Genomic DNA, 20,105 nt, shown 5'->3' on the forward strand with positions numbered 1-20,105 from the left:
ATAAACAAGCCTGTATTATATGTTACATGTTATAGCATAGACTTACCCAACCTCACTACCTAATCTACGTGGACCCACATTTGTACTCTCTTCACTACCACATAACGTCTTCTTGGGTTATACAGCAATCTTACATTTTGAAGGTCGGCAGATTTCTTTTCCAATGTCATAGATGTGCGGCGCTCCCTTTCCAGTGCTTCCCGCAGATCAGCCAGCTCTAGAAGCCTCTCCTCTTCCATTGTGTGCCTCTGTATTTGTAGTGCATCCCTCTTTTCACTGTCCCACTTTTTCTGCTCATGCACTAGTGTATTGTGCACCTAGAATGCAGGAAACAGCCCAACACAAAAACAGAAATGTCAAATTTAACAGTACGGTAATCTTCCGGTCCTGTAGGAATCATGCCCAATCCCTCTTCTCCGCTTTATATAATATATTCATCTGATATTGAAGTAACAATCTTATCCCCAGTTGTAACAGAAAGTCTGCTGAAAATATGTGTAAAGAAGTCTGGCAGATGGCAGTCATCACGACTGAATGCCAAGTACACCGAAGCAAGACAAGCTTCAATAACGGAAATAACCTTTGTCAAAGAACAGACAGTAACACAGGATATTCATTAAGAAAGAGAAAATCAGAATGCAACAATCCTATTTTACAGACTACACTGATGTATGGTGAAAGCCCAATAAAGAGGATGAGCAATCATACATATGCATGCTATTTAAGTGAAAATGATAAAGATCCATGTCCGTCTTACCATCTCTCTTGCTTCTTGCTTCAGTTCTACAGCTAGCTTCTTCATGGATTCTTTTTGTGACTTGAGAGTCTCCTTCAGCTTTGCAATGTCTTTGTCTTTCAGCTGAAATAAGGGTACACATAATGGCTGTGAGGAGGACAGCTGCTATGCTACTGTAGGTTATAACACTTTATCATTTTCACAAGCCGTGTCCAGTCTCCAACCATCATATTACAAAGGTCGTCCTCACTAACATGAGCTCACATTCCTGTGTATTCACCCATATTCCTGCTCACTTCAGATATGGTGAAAGTTGCAGGAGATGCGGAGAATGACCTGGTTCTGCATTATGGCTATAGCACATCAGGGAATACGTATTATTGTAGTACATTACCTCCAGAGACTTTACTACGTTCTCCATTTCTTTTTTCAGAGCTTCAGCTTGATCCTTAAGAGCTTTTGCTTTCACCTGCTCCATATTTTCTGCAAACTTAATGTGCACAACGCAATAAGAACCAGAAACATCTGATGTAACAGAAGATTAATGACATCTATAGATTGTAAGCTCGCAAGAGCAGGGACCTCTTTCCTCATGTGCCTTTCCTTTTCTTACTTACACTATCTTATACTCCATACTCCCTTTGTTGGCACCTAAACCCTGGTTTTCTATACCTGTCCTATATTGTCTTGAACTGTAAGTGCTGTTTTCTTGTTTGCTCATTTGATTATGTACTGTGTAATGGGCGCTGCGGATCCCTTGTGGCGCCATATAAAAGAAGAGTTATGATAGACTTACCATTGTTAACTCTCTTTCTGCGAGGTACTTTGGGTTCCACAGGGAAACATGGGGGGTGTAGAGTGGATCTTGATCCAGAGGCACCAACAGGCTAAAGCTTTAGGATGTCTCAGGATGCATTGTGGCCTCCTCTATAACCCCGCCTCCAGGCACCGTGAACTCAGTTTCGTTAACCAGTCCAATGCAGGAGCAGGTAAGAAAGAAGGTAGATGTTAGTCACATAGAACCACATTCGCACGACAGGAGAAGGGACCAGCGGCTAATGCCATACAAACCCATAGAAGCTAGGTGCGTCAGGGTGGGCACCCCGTGGAACCCAATGTACCTCGCAGAAAGAGAGTTAACAATGGTAAGTCTACCATAACTCTCCTTTTCTGCAGCAGATTACATTGGGTCCCACAGGGAAACATCGGGGATGTCCTAAAGCAGTTCCTCAAGGGAGGGGACGCGCCTTAGCGGGTATGAGAACCCGGCGTCCAAAGGAAGCATCATGAAAGGCGGAAGTATCAAAGGCATAGAACCTAATAAACATGTTCAGAGAGAACCACGTAGCCGCCTTGCACAATTGTTCTACGGACGCGCCACGGGGGGCCGCCCAAGAAGGTCCAACAGACCAAGTTGAATGGGCTTTAATGGCAGGAAGAGCTGGGAGTACAGCCTGCGCATAACCTTGTGCAATCACCGTTGTAATCCATCTGGCCAAACTTGGCTTATTCGCAGGCCAGCCACGTTTGTGAAAACCAAACAAAACAAATGGGAATCTGACCTCCTGATAGTGGAGATATATATACGGAGAGCCCGTACCACATCCAAAGACCGCTCTTTGGAGGACAAATCAGAAGAGATAAAGGCAGAAACTACAATCTCTTGGTTAAGGTGAAAAGATGACACCACCTTAGGTAAATAACCTGGGCGAGTTCTAAGAACTGCCCGGTCACGATGAAATATTAGAAAGGGTGGACGACAGGACAATGCGCCTAACTCCAACACCATTCTTGCAGAGGAAATAGCGAGTAAAAACAAGACCTTGGCCATGAGCCATTTAAGGTCCACCGTCTCAAGAGGTTCAAATGGAGACTCTTGCAGGGCATTCAGGACAACAGACAGATCCCATGGAGCCACAGGAGGGACATAGGGAGGCTGAATCCGTACGACACCCTGAGTGAATGTATGAACGTCAGGTATAAACGCAATTTTTATCTGAAATCATACCGACAAGGCAAATATGTAAACCTTGAGGAAGGCCAGACGAAGGCCTAAGTCCAGACCTCTTTGCAGAAAAGCCAGAATTCTGGAAGTTCTGAATCTGTATGCATCATAATTCTTATCAGCACACCAGGTGAAGTAAGAATTCCAGACCCTGTAATAAATCCGAGCAGATGCCGGTTTGCGGGCTTTTAACATAGTTTTGATGACCGCCTCAGAGAATCCTTTGTCTATCAGGAGTTATGCCTCAAGAGCCACCCTGTCAAATCCAGTCTGGCCAGGTCCGGATAAAGACAAGGGTCCTGTACAAGGAGGTCAGTGCACTGAGGAAGTAGAAGAGGACTCTCTGTCGATAAACCCTGCAGGTCTGAGAACCAATGCCGTCTGAGTCACGCTGGAGCGTCTCGAAGTACAAATCCTCCTTATTGTTTGAACTTTTTTGGGCAGAAGTGATACTGGAGGGAACACAAAGGGCTGCTGAAAGTTCCTTGGAATTGCCAGTGCGTCCACGAACGCTGCTTGAGGATCCCTGGTGTTTGATCCGAAGACCGTAACCTTGTGATTGTGTCGAGACGTCATCAGGTCTACGTCTGGTAGGACCTACTAGTCCACTAGGAGTTGAAAGACTTCTGGATGAAGACTCCACTCCCCGGCATGCGCGTCATTGCGACTGAGTAAGTCCGCTTACCAGTTTAGGACGCCCGGAATGAACACTGCCGATATTGCTGGCAGATGGCAGTCCGCCCAACGAAAGATTTTTGACACTTCCATCATAGCCATGCGGCTTCGAGTGCCGCCTTGATGGTTTATGTATGCCAACGTAGTGGCATTGTCTGACTGTACTTGAACCGGCCTGTTCTGTACCAGAGCCAGGGCGAGAGTCAATGCATTGAAAACCGCCCGCAACTCCAGAATGTTTATTGGGAGGAGTGACTCCTCCTTGGTCCAGTGACCCTGAAAAGAGCACCCCATCCCCTCAGACTGGCGTCCGTTGTCAGCAGGACCCAGTCGGGAATCCAGAAGGGACGTCCCCTGCTCAATTGCTGGTCCTGTAGCCACCAGTTCAGCGACAGACGAACTTCCGGAATCAAAGTCATCATGTGAGATCTTATCCAATGAGGTAGGCTTGTCTTGTTTAGAAACAGGCTGACGGGCCGCCCAGGACTGTCTTGCCTTGGGCTTAGTGGTGTTGAGAGCACAAGATTGTCTCGGGTATGCCTGACCTTTTGCTTTCACTTGAGGTCGAAAGGAATGAAAAGTAGTACCTTTAGCCTTCTGTGCAGAAGGATTAGTATTTGGGAGAAAGGCAGTCTTAGCAACCGCCAATTCAGACAAAAACAAAATGTTCCCCTTAAAGGGGAGTACCTCCAAGGTCTTTTTGGAGTCTAGGTCCACCTTCCATGACCTTACAATAGAATACTGCGAGCCAGGACAGACATAGTCGACGCCTTGGCTGCCAACACACCCGCCTCAGAGGACGCCTCCTGAATGTAATAGGCGTGGTGGTAATGTGAGACAGGTATTGTCTGGAATTGTCAGATATATCCTCGGACAGCTCTTCCTCTAATGCCCGAATCCATGCTTCAATTGCTTTTGCAGCCCAAGAGGCCGCAATAGTGAGTCTATGTACAGCACCTGTAAGAGAGTAGATTTCAGGCATCCCTCCACATACTTATCTGTTGGTTCCTTCAGTAAAGTGACAGTGGTGACAGGCAGAGTGGAGGACACCACTAGGCGGGTGACATGAGCATCCACGGCGGTGAATTTTCCCACTTGTTACATAACTCTGCAGGGAGAGGATAGCGAGCCAAGGCCCATTTAGACAGAGGGAATTTCTTCCCTGGATTAGACCAGGGCTCCTGCCAGATGTCCACCAATGGTCAGAATAGGGATAGAGATTTATAACCACCTTCTGCTGTTTAAACATATCAGTTTTCTCAGCCACGGTAGTGCAATCCTCATCATCAGTGATTTGTAGGATTTGCTTAATAGCAACTACATGGGCAAGGACATCAATTTGCAATGGAGAAACCACGTCAGAAACACCTAATTCAGTGTCTGACAGGACAGTATGCTCCCCCTCCTCTTCAGATGAAACATCTGAGAGATTTGTGGATTGTGAGGAGGAAGCAGCCTGCTTAGATGACCCAGAGACACTACAGTGACCTGGAGTAGATTTTTGTCTAACCAAGTAATGATTTAATTGCTTCAACTGGTTAGACACATTTTCCGCCCAAGGAGGATTAACCATAGGGACAAATTGTGGCTGTAATGGCACAGGTGGTCCCATAGGGAGCGTATGGCGTTCCACCCGAGTACCCAGTAGGTTTGTGAACGCAGCCCAGGGTGGCTCCTGATTACAGGAGCTGCAGACTGACTAGGAGATGTATGATACATAGTACACAGACCATCATACACAGCTTCCCCCTCTGGTACATCTTTGGAGCATGCTCTGCATGATGCAGGAGCATTCAAAGACTTACTGCCCTTCTTGTTAGACATTGTCCACAAATGTAATAACAGAGCGAATTAGTACGATAAAGCCAGACAGAGTACAATACCTGCGAATAAATTCGTTAGTATGTGACTGGAGTCACAGTACACAACACCAGCGAATAAATCCGGTATTATGTGACCGAGTACACAGTAGAATACACGTAATAGGAAAATACTGTGACACACTATATACTGTATATGACCCTGACGCACCTAGTCCCCTAAGGAACAGAATATAGATATATCTGGGAAACACTGAAAGTGAAACCACACAGCAGATATAGGCACACACAGTCAATGCAGATAATTATTATGACAATAAAACTGCACTGGACTAGTGTATGTACAGATATATATATATATATATATATATATACACACATATATATAAAAAAAAACACAGCACGGTCCTAGATCGGAGGTATATATCAGAATACTCGTACAATATATCCTGTAATAGGTACACTTTTTCTTAACCAACACTGTCTGTATAAACACATGTAGAATACTCAAGTGTTTGTAAAGTCACAGCGCTGTATACAGGCGGCTTTACAAGGGAGACCTTGCACTGCAGTCCCAGAGACTAGCCGCAACTATGCTTATAAGATGGTGCCCAGCGTCTCAGTCAGGGAGTGAGGGAGAGTGTGAGGCAGCTCCAGGGTGGAAAAATCTGCAGTAGATGTCGGCCTGGGCCGGGGAGAGGCTACAGGTCAAGCGCCAGCTCCCCTATGCTGAACTTCCACCCCAGGTACTAGCGAACCTTATTAAATGGAGCGTTAGTACAGCTGACCTGTGCTCTATTGCCCTGGTGGTCTAGTGGGGTCCCTGCTTGGTGACAGTGTCCACGTCAGCGCCACGACCCGTCTCCCTAGTTCGCGGACGGAACGGTTTTTAATGGCGGGTCCTACCTGGGGGACGCTCTTACCCCTCCCTGTAGCAGCCACGTGAACCAGGACAGCAACTGCAACCGCGTGCCTAAAGCCAGAGCGTCTCTGCCGCAAGTACCCGGGATCAGGCCGCGGGAATATGCGACGCCGCTTGGGAGGTGATGGAGCTGCAGCGCTGAAGTGTCACCATGACATACAGCGCTGACAACCCAGTTTTGCAAAAAATGTTCTTTCAGAAAAAGCTTTTTCAGGGCTGCCCAGTGCAGCCCACCTGTTAAGTGACCTGCTACAGACATCGGGGGTCATTCCGAGTTGATCGCTAGCTGCCGTTGTTCGCAGCGTAGCGATCAAGGTAAAAATCTGCATTTCTGCGCATGCGTACGGGCCGCAGTACGCATGCGCAAAGTAGTTTCACACAAAACTATGCAGTGTTACACAAGGTCGAGCGACGCTTTTCAGTCGCTCTGCTGATCGTTGAGTGATTGACAGGAAGTGGGTGTTTCTGGGTGGTAACTGAGCGTTTTCCGGTAGTGTGCTAAAAAACGCAGGCGTGTCAGGTAAAAACGCAGGTATGCCTGGGGAAACGTGGGAGCGGCTGGCCGAACGCAGGGCGTGTATGTGACGTCAAAGCAGGAACTAAACTGACTGAAGTGATCGCAAGGAAGGAGTAGGTTTGGAGCTACTCAGAAACGGCATGAAAATTTTTTCGAGCAGTTTTGCTAACCTTTCGGTCGCACTTCTGCTAAGCTAAGATACACTCCCAGAGGGCGGCGGCTTAGCGTTTGCACTGCTGCTAAAAGCAGCTAGCGAGCGAACAACTCGGAATGAGGGCCATCAACTGAAACTGAGCTCACAGTGCCTAGAGGCGGGGTTATAGAGGAGGCCCCAATGCATCCTGGGACATCCTAAAGCTTTAGCCTGTTGGTGCCTCTGGATCAAGATCCACTCTACACCCCCGATGTTTCCCTGTGGAAACCAATGTAACCTGCAGCAGAAAAAACCCCGGATAATAATAATAATAATAATCGGGTGATGATATCTTATAGAGCTCTCCTTTCGGAGAACACTTCTGGGTTGATTTAGAGTTGTGTCCTGTAAAATGTGTCCTGTAAAATGTTTGTGTCCTGTAAAATGTGACTTGCGTAAGATATGGCGTACTGCGTATAACTTACATCCATATCTGAGGCTGAGCATATCTTATATTTCTTCCCCTTGCACTTGGAAGGGCCGGTCTGGGGCTTTCCATGGAGATATATGCCCATCGCTTAGACAAGCATCAGAATTTGACTTTTATATATTTTTAAGATACACCTTATGATTACAATAGTGTATCCTATAGACCTGGCATCAGTTTCTGAGGGATGATGATGAACACATGTTTGCGCTGGACATATCTATGCATTAGGTTTAATGTTACAAATCCCTTAATATATACGCAATCAAAATACAATGCACAGTAAGTACACAGGTGCAATTTTCCTCTACACAAAAGCCACCTTTTTATGTTTAACTGTAAATTAGGCCCAATAAGTATGTACATCCCTATGGCTGTATGACTTCCGTAATATTATCTAACCTTGTTGTGTGTTTTTTGTTTATAATTCAGCCCCAAGTGTATGTGACGTATCCAGGAAGTATTTAAAAATGAGAGGTTACTCTCATTGCCCAAATTTATCAAACCTTGGAGAGTGATAATTGCACAGTGATAATGTACCAACCAATCAGCTTCTAACTGCCATGTTACAGGCTGTGTTTGAAAAATGATAGGAGATGATTGGTTGGTACTTTATCACTCTTGGTGCAATTGGTGGTTGGTGCAATTTATCACTCTCCAAGGCTTGATAAATCTGGGCCAATGTTTTCCTGGTATGTACAATACTTCATAAAAAATGATGCTTGCTATAGAGTGTAACCCTCAAGGGAAAACAAAGTTAGAAACTTACCTGCTGGATTTCCCTCTGTTTTTGGCTATGCATCTCTTCCTTTAGTTTTACAATATGAAGATCCTGGAGTATAACACATTTTACAGTAAGCTCACATCGCAACACGTATACAGTAGCAGAGGTGTTTTCATTTTTATAGCTGGCAGTATGTAATATACTGTATGTCATGTCTCTGTTTCCAGTCTGTAAATGACAAGCTAAAAGTTCTGCATACGAAATGCTACGTTAGTGTTTTCCAGGAAAACACTGTAACGTTGCATTTCATATGCAGATACAGCCGCAGTCGCACACATAATATAGGCATGCTGCATATTATTTTAATCAGCAGAGTCTGCTTGTGCGTATTATTCGCATAGTGATGCGAAAAAGACGCTTTTTCCAGGGAAAATGCACAAAAAGACACCTGGTCTTATGAAATGTGTGCACGACTAGGAATGACAAGAAAGGCTGTTTAACGTGACTGCAGCAAGGACGTAGGGGGACACATCTGTATATCTAGAATAGGCAAATGTAAGAACATGTGTGAGACTAAAAGCAATGTGTACCCTGTCCTGCTGATGCTGGAGGTGTAGTTCAGCCAGTCCCTTATTGTGCTCATCTCTCATAGCTTCTACAGCCAGCATCTGCGCCTCTTTCTCAGCCTTCATAGAAGACAACAGATCCCGCAGCTTCAGCAGGTCCAGCTCCTTCTCAGATAGGATCTTCTCCAGAGAGGCTATTCTTGTGCTCTGTTCTCTGATCTGGGAGTTTAGGTCAGTGATCTGTTGGTTAAATGCTTCTTGCTGGACACTGGCTTCTTCTTCCTGAGTCTGTAATTATGGAAAAGTCCCTGCATGAGCAACATTGCGAGAAAGTGCTGCTGTTTCTTGTATCATTTGTTCTACACTGACCATACAGTATATTAATTCATTTGTTTGTATTATATTGACTGGAATCTTAGGATCCATATTTGGAGACACTGGGGCTGATGGAGAGTTGAATATAGGCCCAAATGCACAGCATATTTTACGTCTTTTTGCACTGCGTAAGCGCCAGAACCAAGTGTATGCAAATACGAGTTGCACGCACATCAATCACATCTCTATATAACTTCTCCAGGTTTGCAGAATGGGGGAACACAAATGCCAATAAGCAGACAGACTGAGAATGAAAGGTGAGAGCTCACTGTTTATTAGTTACCACAATACAGAAAGGAAATGTGGAAATTGGTATGAAGGGCAAAGGCCCCCATACATCAGAAATGTATTGGGCCAATGTCCTGATCCCCCCGACGGCCATGTTGTTAAATCGTGAATATTAAAAACATGTCAATAAAATCTCGATTCACCGCTACTGATCGTTTTCTGTGAGGATTGGGGAATTGGGCAATTTTAATGTGTTTAATATCCCTGATTTTCCAACGGATCGACGATCATCGCTGGCCACCGATTGTTGGAGCCACTCTGGGTCTTCTCCTCTCTGCTGTATTATAGACTACAGATGCCATCTTATCACACTAACCTATGTGCAATGAGAAAGACATGTGCGACATCACAAACCAGGAAATATGGACCTTACTGCTGCAGTTTATTTACATAAGCAATTTTCCCCATTACTCCATTTCACCATATAGTTAATAGTGCAGTAAAAATAAGATTTTACTCACCGGTAAATCTATTTCTCGTAGTCTGTAGTGGATGCTGGGGACTCCGTAAGGACCATGGGGAATAAACGGGCTCCGCAGGAGACTGGGCACTCTAAGAAAGATTTAGTACTACTGGTGTGCACTGGCTCCTCCCTCTATGCCCCTCCTTCAGACCTCAGTTAAGGAAACTGTGCCCGGAAGAGCTGACATTACAAGGAAAGGATTTTGGAATCCAGGGTAAGACTCATACCAGCCACACCGTATAACTTGTGATAACATACCCAGTCAACAGTATGAACAACAACAGAGCATCAGACAAATCTGATGCAACCATAACATAACCCTTATTTAAGCAATAACTATATACAAGTATTGCAGAAGAAGTCCGCACTTGGGACGGGCGCCCAGCAACCACTACGGACTACAAGAAATAGATTTACCGGTGAGTAAAATCTTATTTTCTCTAACGTCCTAGTGGATGCTGGGGACTCCGTAAGGACCATGGGGATTATACCAAAGCTCCCAAACGGGCGGGAGAGTGCGGATGACTCTGCAGCACCGAATGAGCAAACACAAGGTCCTCCTCAGCCAGGGTATCAAACTTGTAGAACTTAGCAAAAGTGTTTGAACCAGACCAAGTAGCTGCTCGGCAAAGCTGTAATGCCGAGACCCCTCGGGCAGCCGCCCAAGAAGAGCCCACCTTCCTTGTGGAATGGGCTTTTACTGATTTTGGAGGCGGCAAGCCAGCCGCAGAATGAGCCTGCTGAATCGTGTTACAGATCCAGCGAGCAATAGTTTGCTTTGAAGCAGGAGCACCCAGCTTGTTGGATGCATACAGGATAAACAGCGAGTCAGGTTTCCTGACTCCAGCCGTTCTGGCTACATAAATCTTCAAAGCCCTGACTACATCTAGTAACTTGGAATCCTCCAAGTCACGAGTAGCCGCAGGCACCACAATAGGTTGGTTCAAATGAAAAGATGACACCACCTTTGGCAGAAATTGCGGACGAGTCCGTAATTCTGCCCAGTCCATATGGAAAACCAGATAGGGGCTTTTACATGACAAAGCCGCCAATTCTTGACCACTTTCCACGTGAGATATTTTAACTCCACGGTCTTAAGCGGCTCAAACCAGTAAGATTTCAGGAAACTCAACACCACGTTAAGATCCCAAGGTGCCACTGATGGCACAAAAAGGGGGGCTGAATATGCAGCACTCCCTTTACAAACGTCTGAACTTCAGGTAGAGAAGCTAGTTTTTGTATGAAAGAAAATGGATAGGGCCGAAATCTGGACCTTAATGGACCCCAATTCTAGGCCCAAAGTCACTCCCGACTGTAGGAAGTGAAGGAAACGGCCCAGCTGGAATTCCTCTGTAGAGGCATTCCTGGCCTCACACCCAGCAACATATTTTCGCCGTATACGGTGATAATGTTTAGCCGTCACGTCCTTCCTAGCCCTTATCAGCGTAGGAATAACCTCATCCGGAATCCCTCTTTTCTACTAGGATCCGGCGTCCAACCGCCATGCCGTCAAACGCAGCTGCGGTAAGTCTTGGAACATACAAGGTCCCTGCTGCAACAGATCCTGCCCTAGAGGCAGAGGCCATGGGTCCTCTGTGAGCATTTCTTGCAGCTCTGGATACCAAGTCCTTCTTGGCCAATCCGGAACAATGAGTATTGTTCTCACTCCTCTTTTCCTTATGATTCTCAGCACCTTGGGTAAGAGAGGAAAAGGAGGAAACGCATAAACCGACTGGAACATCCACGGTGTCACCAGTGCGTCTACAGCTATCGCCTGAGAGTCTCTTGACCTGGCGCAATACCTCTGTAGCTTTTTGTTGAGGCGGGATGCCATCATGTCCACCTGTGGCAGTTCCCACCAACCTACAATCTGCGCGAAGACTTCTTGATGAAGTCCCCACTCTCCCGGGTGGAGGTCGTGCCTGCTGAGGAAGTCTGCTTCCCAGTTGTCCACTCCCGGAATGAACACTGCTGACAGTGCGCTTACGTGATTCTCCGCCCAGCGAAGAATTCTGGTGGCTTCTACCATCACCACCCTGCTCCTTGTGCCGCCTTGGCGGTTTACATGAGCCACTGCGGTGATATTGTCTGACTGAATCAGAACCGGTTGGTCGCGAAGCAGGGTCTCCACTTGACTTAGGGCGTTGTATATGGCCCTTAGTTCCAGGACAATGATGTGAAGGCAAGTCTCCTGCCTTGACCACAGCCCTTGGAAATTTCTTCCCTGTGTGACTGCCCCCCACCCTCGGAGGCTTGCATCCGTGGTCACAAGTACCCAGTCCTGAATGCCGAATCTGCGACCTTCGAGAAGGTGAGCACTCTGCAGCCACCACAGGAGAGACACCCTGGCTCTGGGGGATAGGGTGATTAACCGATGCATCTGAAGATGTGATCCGGACCACTTGTCCAGTAAGTCCCATTGGAAGGTTCTCGTATGGAACCTGCCGAAGGGAATGGCCTCGTATGATGCCACCCTCCTTCCCAGGACTCGAGTGCAGTGATGCACTGACACCTGTTTTGGTTTTAATAGATTCCTGACCAGTATCACGAGCTCCTGAGCTCTCTCTATCGGGAGATAAACCCTTTTCTGGTCTGTGTCTAGGATCATGCCTAGGAGAGGCAGATGAGCTGTAAGAACCAACTGCGACTTTGGAATATATAGAATCCAGCCGTGTTGCCGTTACACTTCCAGAGAAAGTGATACGCTGTTCAGCAACTGCTCTCTTGATCTCGCTTTTATGAGGAGATCGTCCAAGTACGTGATAATAGTGACACCTTGCTTCCGCAGGAGCACCATCATTTCCGCTATTACCTTGGTGAATATTCTCAAGGCCGTGGAGAGACCAAACGGCAACGTCTGAAATTGGTAATGACAATCCCGTACCGCAATTCTGAGTTACGCCTGATGAGGTGGATAAATGGGGACATGAAGGTATGCATCCTTTATGTCCCGAGTCACCATAAAATCTCCCCCTTTCAGGCTTGCAATGACCGCTCTTAGCGATTCCATCTTGAACTTGAACCTTTTCAGGTATATGTTCAGGGATTTTAAATTCAATATGGGTCCGACCGAACCGTCTGGTTTCGGGACTACAACATGGTCGAATAATAATCCCCTCCTTGTTGAAGGAGGGGAACCTTGACCACCACCTGTTGAAGATACAATTTGTGAATTGCAGTTAACACTGATTCCCTCTCGTGGGGGGAAGCCGGCAGGGCCGTCGGTGAGGGGGCATCTCCTCAAAGTCCAGCTTGTATCCCTGAGACACAATATCTATTGCCCAGGGATCTAACAGGGAGTGAACCCACTTGTGGCTGAACTTACGAAGGCGTGCCCCCACCGGGCCCAGCTCCGCCTGTGGAGCCCCAGCGACATGCGGTGGATTTTTGTAGAGGCCGGGGAGGACTTCTGTTCCTGGGAACTAGCTGTGTTGTGCAGCTTCTTTCCTCTGTCCCCGCCTCTGGCAAGAAAGGACGCACCTCTGACTTTCTTGTTTCTTTATTCGAAAGGCTGCATTTGATAATGTCGTGCTTTCCTAGGCTGTGCAGGAATATAAGGCAAAATATCAGAATTACCAGCTATAGCTGTGGAGACCAGGTCCGAGAACCCTTCTCCACACAATCCTCAGCCTTCCATATGCCTCTTAAGTCGGCATCATCTGTCCATTGCATATTCTACAGGACACGTCAAGCAGAAATCGACATAGCTTTGACTCTAGGACCCAGTATACTCATGTCTCTTTGGGCATGTTTTATATATACATATCTCTTAAGACAGCATCTTTAATATATATCTATATCTATATATACATATATATATCTATATGCATACTAGGGTCTGAATCTCTGCTGATAAGGTACCTGTCCACGCTGCCACAGCGCTATAAACCCATGCCGACACAATCGCCGGTCTGAGTAGTGTACCAGAATGTGCACGCTATCTGCAGGATCCCTGAGAATAGCTAGTGCTACCTTCTGGGCAAACGTGACACCCTAGGGGAAGATTCCCATCACATCCTGGCCCTAGTGGGGAAAGGATACTGCCTGAGAATTTTTTGTGGGAAGCTGCAGTCTCTTGTCTGGAGATTCCCGCTCTTTTTCCTCATGAGAGGAGGGAAATTTACCTTAGCTTTCTTCCCCTTAACATGTGTACCCTTGTGTCAGGGACAAATGAGTCATCAGTGATATGCAAATCATCTTTTATTACAATAATCATATATTGAATACCTTTCTGCCATTTTGGCTGTAACTGTGCATTATCGTAGTCGACACTGGAGTCAAACTCCGTGTCGATATCAGTGTTTATTATTTTGGATAGTGAGCATTGTGAGACTGAAGGTCTCTGTGACATAGGGACAGACCTGGGTAGATTTCCTGTCTGTTCTCTAATCTTTTGTGCAATAAATTCACCTTAGCACTTACACATATCCAAACAGGTGTCGGCGTTGTCGACGGAGACACCCTCTCACACACATATTTGCTCTATCTGCTCCTTAGGGGAGCCTTTTACCTCAGACATGTCGACACACACGTACCGACACACCACACACACCGGGGATGCTCTATTTGAAGACAGTTCCCCCACAAGGCCCTTTGGAGAGACAGAGAGAGAGTATGCCAGCACACACCCCAGCGCTATATGACCCAGGAATCACACAGTAACTTAGTGTTAACCCAGTAGCTGTTGTATATATTGTTTTTACGCCAAATTTATGTGCCCCCCCTCTCTTTTTCACCCTCTTCTATCGTGTTTCTGCAGGGGAGAGCCTGGGGAGCGTCCTCTCAGCGGAGCTGTGGAGAGAAAATGGAGCTGGTGAGTGCTGAGGAAGAAGACCTCGCCCCCTCAGCGTCGGGCTTCTGTACCGCGATTTTGTGTAAAAATAATGGCGGGGGCTCATGCATATTACAGTGTCCAACTGTATATATGCTGCTTTTGCCAGGAGGTACTGAATTGCTGCCCAGGGCGCCCCCCCCCCCCTGCGCCCTGCACCCTACAGTGACCAGAGTGTGTGGGTGTAATGTGGGAGCAATGGCGCACAGCTGCAGTGCTGTGCGCTACCTCATTTGAAGACAGGAGTCTTCTGCCGCCGATTTTGACGTCTTCTTGCTTCAACCCGCCGGCTTCTGGCTCTGCGAGGGGGACGGCGGCGCGGCTCCGGGAACGGACGACCAAGGTTAGGTTCCTGTGTTCGATCCCTCTGGAGCTAATGGTGTCCAGTAGCCTAAGAAGCGCAACCTAGCCGCAGTTAGTAGGTTTGCTTCTCTCCCCTCAGTCCCACGTAGCAGAGAGTCTGTTGCCAGCAGAAGCTCTCTGCAAATAAAAAACCTAACTAAAATACTTTCTTATTAGCAAGCTCAGGAGAGCTCACTAAAATGCACCCAGCTCTGTCTGGGCACAGATTCTAACTGAGGTCTGGAGGAGGGGCATAGAGGGAGGAGCCAGTGCACACCAGTAGTACTAAATCTTTCTTAGAGTGCCCAGTCTCCTGCGGAGCCCGTCTATTCCCCATGGTCCTTACGGAGTCCCCAGCATCCACTAGGACGTTAGAGAAAGGCCAATATCATAGCTGAAACTGCAAATACTAGGATTGATTCATGTATCACTGGCAGTGGCGCAGAGAGAGGGTAGAAATTACCTGTGCCAGGTCTGATTGAGGGGCCAAGGTCCCCCCTCCCCTTACCTGGAAGCAGCAGCGCAGCTTTTCTTCTCAAGTGTGCTGGGCTGCAGTGTGGCAAGGGAGGCGCTTAAAATAAAAAATAAAAATCTGTATTTTTTTCTCAGGGTGCATGGCCATGCCACCTGTGATTAGGCCATGCCCCCTGAAAAGTACCTGGGCCCATGCAGGGGCATGCTCCTGAGAGTGGGTGCTTCTCATGTGCTAGACATGCCCCCAATGAGGTGTGGCCATGCCCTCAGTATGCTGTGGTCACACCCCCTCCAGGGGGGTGGGTGGGGCCCAGGAAGTTGTTGTACCGGGGACCAGGATTTCTCTTGGCAGCCCTGATTACTGGTACACTGGGTGGTACACTCAAATCCTAATCAGATCCTAGTAAAATAACTGAGAACAGTTGTAGTACTTTTACCTGGAATTGAATCTGGTATTTCTTCTCAAGCTCGCGTAATTGGGATTTGAGCTGCTTGTTCTTCTCCTGCTTCTCAGCACAGGTCGCACTTGTTTCCTCCAGTTTACACTGAGACTCCTCTAAACTCTGCAAATAAAATCACATCCTTGGATCACCTAATGTACATGTATATTGGGGCCTTTTTGTTTATAATAGATGCCTTAAACCAGAGGATTAAGGTGAGTGTCACAGTGGTGTCTTACGGTGTACTAAGGTTTAATACTGCAGTATTTCCCTATGGAACCCTCTGAGTGCTGCACTTTCCTGGCTGGAAAAGCACAGCATTCACATACGCCCGAGGGATATTACGCCACCAGCAAATCCTCATTCAGTATAAAAAAATAAAAATAAATGCAGGAAGCTTCGTAGTGTTCCCAACACTGTGTTGTTATTCATGTTCATCAAAACCCCACTAGGAACAATAAAAGAAGGATAACTGATTCAATAAAATGTTCACTAATGATCACATTTTCTGTTTCTAAAACATAAGCATTCGGTAGCCTCCATTACAATATGTATAACATATTAACCTGCACTTCAGAGAAAAGAATAGCTAAACCTTTATAGCAATCACAGTACAATACTAACACATTTCAGAATTTTATCATTTAAACAAAGGTTGATATAAGGGGGGTCATTCTGAGTCGGACCCATCCACAACTGCACGCTTACTAGATTATGGTAACATGAGTATCTGCCAGTGTGGAAGCTTATCCTGCCCACTGTTCTAACGTCAGCAGCCACTGTCATTAGTATTGAGACTATGGGGTCTATTCATGAAGCAGTGAAAACTGTGGAGAAGTGAGCCAGTGGAGAAATTGCCCATGGCAACCAGTCAGCTGCTATGCATAATTTTATAGAATACATTTTATAAATGTTACCTCAACACTGATTGGTTGCCATGGGCAACTTCTTCACTGGCTCACTTCTCTACATGTTTCACTGCTTCATGAATAGACCCTCTAAACACCAGCCACATGCTAGATGCAAAGATCCGTCTGAAACATACATCTCATCTCTATGTGGTCGCTGCGAGCAAGCAGTGAATTCAGTCGTCACAACACAACACCCCCATGAGACGGATAACTTCCCTGCGATAGCATGGTCACTTCCCAGTTACTGCCCAGAAATGCCCTTTTCATATATACTGCGGTCTATCGGAAGACGGATCCCTCCTACGCACCAGCGATCTCTGTAGGTTTGCATGAGCAGCTCTTTCTCTTATCTGTAGCTTTCTTTCCCACCTGGATTATTCTGTTGTCATGTATGACTATTCTATGTATGTTTTGTTATACTGGCTTCCAAGCTTTGTGGCACCTTACAAAAACAATGATGAGATGAGGCTGTACATTTACAGCAAAGAGCAGAAAGTCATAGTATGGGAGAATACAGAGGACACATTACGAAATAATCTTATAAGGGGGTAAATATGAAGCCAAGTATTGGTTCTATCATGGGGGGTCATTCAGATCTGATCGCTGCTGTGCGCTTTCGCACAGTGGGCGATGAGGTCATAACATTGCATGCTCATGCACTGCAATGCGCACGCGCGTCGGACACAACAAGGGGCTTCGCCGGTCAGCGATGGGATGGTGCAAAAAATCAGTTTGCACGGTGATTGACAGGAGGAAGCTGTTTATGGGTGGCAACTGACCGTTTACTGGGAGTGTTCGGGTAAACGCAGGCGTGCCCAAGCATTTTCAGGGGGGATGTCTGATGTCAGCTCTGGCCCCGATCAGCATGATGTGATCGCACTGGAGGAGTAAGTCCTGGGCTGCGCAGAGACTGCACAGACTGAATTTTAGCAGCTCTGCGTACACATAGCAATACACTCCCTCTGTAGGAGGCAACTATCTGAATGCAGGACAGCAAAAATCGCAGCCCAGTGATCAGATCTGAATGACCCCTTGGTTTGAACTCTCCATCAGCAATTAGTGAATTTCTCAAGAGGCCTTATCAGACTGGATCTATTTTAGGGTGAGTGGTCTTTCATTGGACACTGGGTATGTGGCTCTTAAATTTCTGCGGGAAACACTTTAGCTGGCTGGCTGGCTGGCTCTCTGAGCTCACCTCTTGCAGCTTCTCTATCTTTGCTCTGGATGTTCGCTGCTCGGAGAATAGCTCTGACTTTGTATTGGCAAGCTGGCGTTCTAGCTCCTGCCGTTCCATAAACGTCAGACTCCCCTCCATGTGGCGCACACGAGCCATTAATTCATCTCGTTCCATTGTCAAAGTGGAGATCTTTTTAAACAGAAGAATTATATCACTGGTCTGAACAATAAGGATGTTTCTAAGACAGGTTTAATTTCAACCAGAAAAATAAGATGCAAATGAGAGAATGACCTAATCTTAGCTATGTTATAAACAATAATATGTCTATCATTATATATACACTCGGCAGGAAGACTGCATTCTAAATGGTTAGTCTGTTACCTCATACTGAAAGTTGGCGATCTGGCTGCTGTGAGCATTGGAACATTGCTGCTGTATGGATTCCAGTTCCACCTCAAGCTCTTGCAGTTCCTTCAGGTACTTGTTGCGTTTGTATTCCAGGATTACCAGCTCACTCCTGTAGGATATGAATAGAAGATTACTTCTGTGCGTTAGTTGTCATAACTGGTGTAAAATATAGGACATGACGTGTGTACCCTGCTAAAATGCTCTGCTACCTTTCAATATACCCCTCTGTCCCAACAAACAGCTATTACATATGACATTTGTATTCTATTCATAAATGTGCAATTTTCAGTAAGTCTAACAAGGGATGTTGGCATATCACACAGGTCTATTGGCATATCACACAGGTCTATTGGCATATCACACGTCTATTGGCATATAACACACGTCTATTGGCATATCACACAGTTCTACTGGCATATCACACAGGTCTATTGGCATATCACACAGGTCTATTGGCATATCACACAGGTCTACTGGCATATCACACAGGTTTACTGGCATATTACACAAGTCTACTGGCATATCACACAGGTCTATTGGCATATCACACAGGTCTATTGGCATATCACACAGGCCTATTGGCATATCACACAGGCCTATTGGCATATCACACAGGCCTATTGGCATATCACACAGGTCTACTGGCATATCACACAGGTCTACTGGCACATCACACAGGTCTACTGGCATATCACACAGGCCTATTGGAATATCACACAGGTCTATTGGAATATCACACAGGTCTATTGGCATATCACACAGGTCTATTGGCATATCACACAGGCCTATTGGCATATCACACAGGCCTATTGGTATATTACACAAGCCTATTGGCATATTACAATAATCTAGTAAAGTAATCGATTACACCAGCCCTATTCAAACAGCGGCCCATGGGACAAATGCTATGAAGTCAGAATATTGACACCATAATGTTAGCATGGTCTGAATATTCAGGATGTCAACATGTTCAGAATGTCAACACATTTAGGGTTAGACTGCAATTAGGGTTAGATTAGGTTTAGGTTGTAATTAGGGTTATGGTTAGATCAGAGTTAGGATACATGTAGGGTTAGGGTTAGATTAGGGCAATGGTTAGATCAGGGTTAGGTTGCAGTTACAGTTTGGGCTAGATTTGGGTTATGGCACAGTAAGAGTTAGGTTAGATTAGGGTTAGGATACAATTAGTTAGGTTAGATTAGGGTTAGGATACAATTAGAGTTAGGTTAAATTAGGGTTAGTCTGCAATTAGTGATAGGGTTAGGGTTAAGTATTACCTTAAAATGCCATTGTCAAGATTATGGCTGACATTCTGACAAAGTTGTCATTAGGTCAGTGTTAACATTGTGAATATCAATATGTTAAATGTCGACATTCTGAACATAATGGCCCTGAATGTCGACATTCAGACTATGTCAACAATGCTATCAACATTTGAAATGTCAACATAATATACCAAACCCGCCAAATCCAGCTCACAACAAAGATAAAGTACCAGGCAATCAGCTACTAACTGCCATGTTACAGGCTGTATTCAAAAAATGACAGGAGCTGATTGGTTGGTAGTTTATCTCTCATCAAGGTTTAATACATCTGACACAGAGGAAGAGATTCAATTGTTTGAAAAGTCAGTTGAGTGTCATATTTTTCCTATCTAATAGACAGGAAAAAACAGACACCCAACCGACTTTTCAAACAATTGAATATCCTCCAGAGTTTTAGCCACACAAGCAACTATCCCACCAGCAACAGCATTGCCTTGCGCTCTCCACTGCACTGGAGGAACCGCCCTGTGCAGTGTGAGGACCTCT

General features: G+C 46.0%; 1 protein-coding gene across 1 annotated transcript in view; it reads right to left on the reverse strand.

The window, feature by feature from the left end:
* Window positions 1–20,105, reverse strand: part of LOC135064304 (trichohyalin-like) — a 242,588-nt gene that overhangs the window by 41,267 nt on the left and 181,216 nt on the right. The window contains exons 13-20 of the mRNA XM_063964273.1: window positions 18,268–18,403; window positions 17,905–18,075; window positions 15,796–15,921; window positions 8,610–8,873; window positions 8,065–8,127; window positions 1,131–1,226; window positions 758–859; window positions 135–317 (exon numbers count right to left, since the gene is read on the reverse strand). Of these exons, the coding sequence (XP_063820343.1) occupies window positions 135–317; window positions 758–859; window positions 1,131–1,226; window positions 8,065–8,127; window positions 8,610–8,873; window positions 15,796–15,921; window positions 17,905–18,075; window positions 18,268–18,403 (1,141 nt within the window). The remainder of the gene's footprint in view (window positions 1–134; window positions 318–757; window positions 860–1,130; window positions 1,227–8,064; window positions 8,128–8,609; window positions 8,874–15,795; window positions 15,922–17,904; window positions 18,076–18,267; window positions 18,404–20,105) is intronic.

The sequence above is a fragment of the Pseudophryne corroboree genome, chromosome 1, assembly GCF_028390025.1.
Source record: "Pseudophryne corroboree isolate aPseCor3 chromosome 1, aPseCor3.hap2, whole genome shotgun sequence".
Classification (NCBI taxonomy): Eukaryota; Metazoa; Chordata; class Amphibia; order Anura; family Myobatrachidae; genus Pseudophryne; species Pseudophryne corroboree.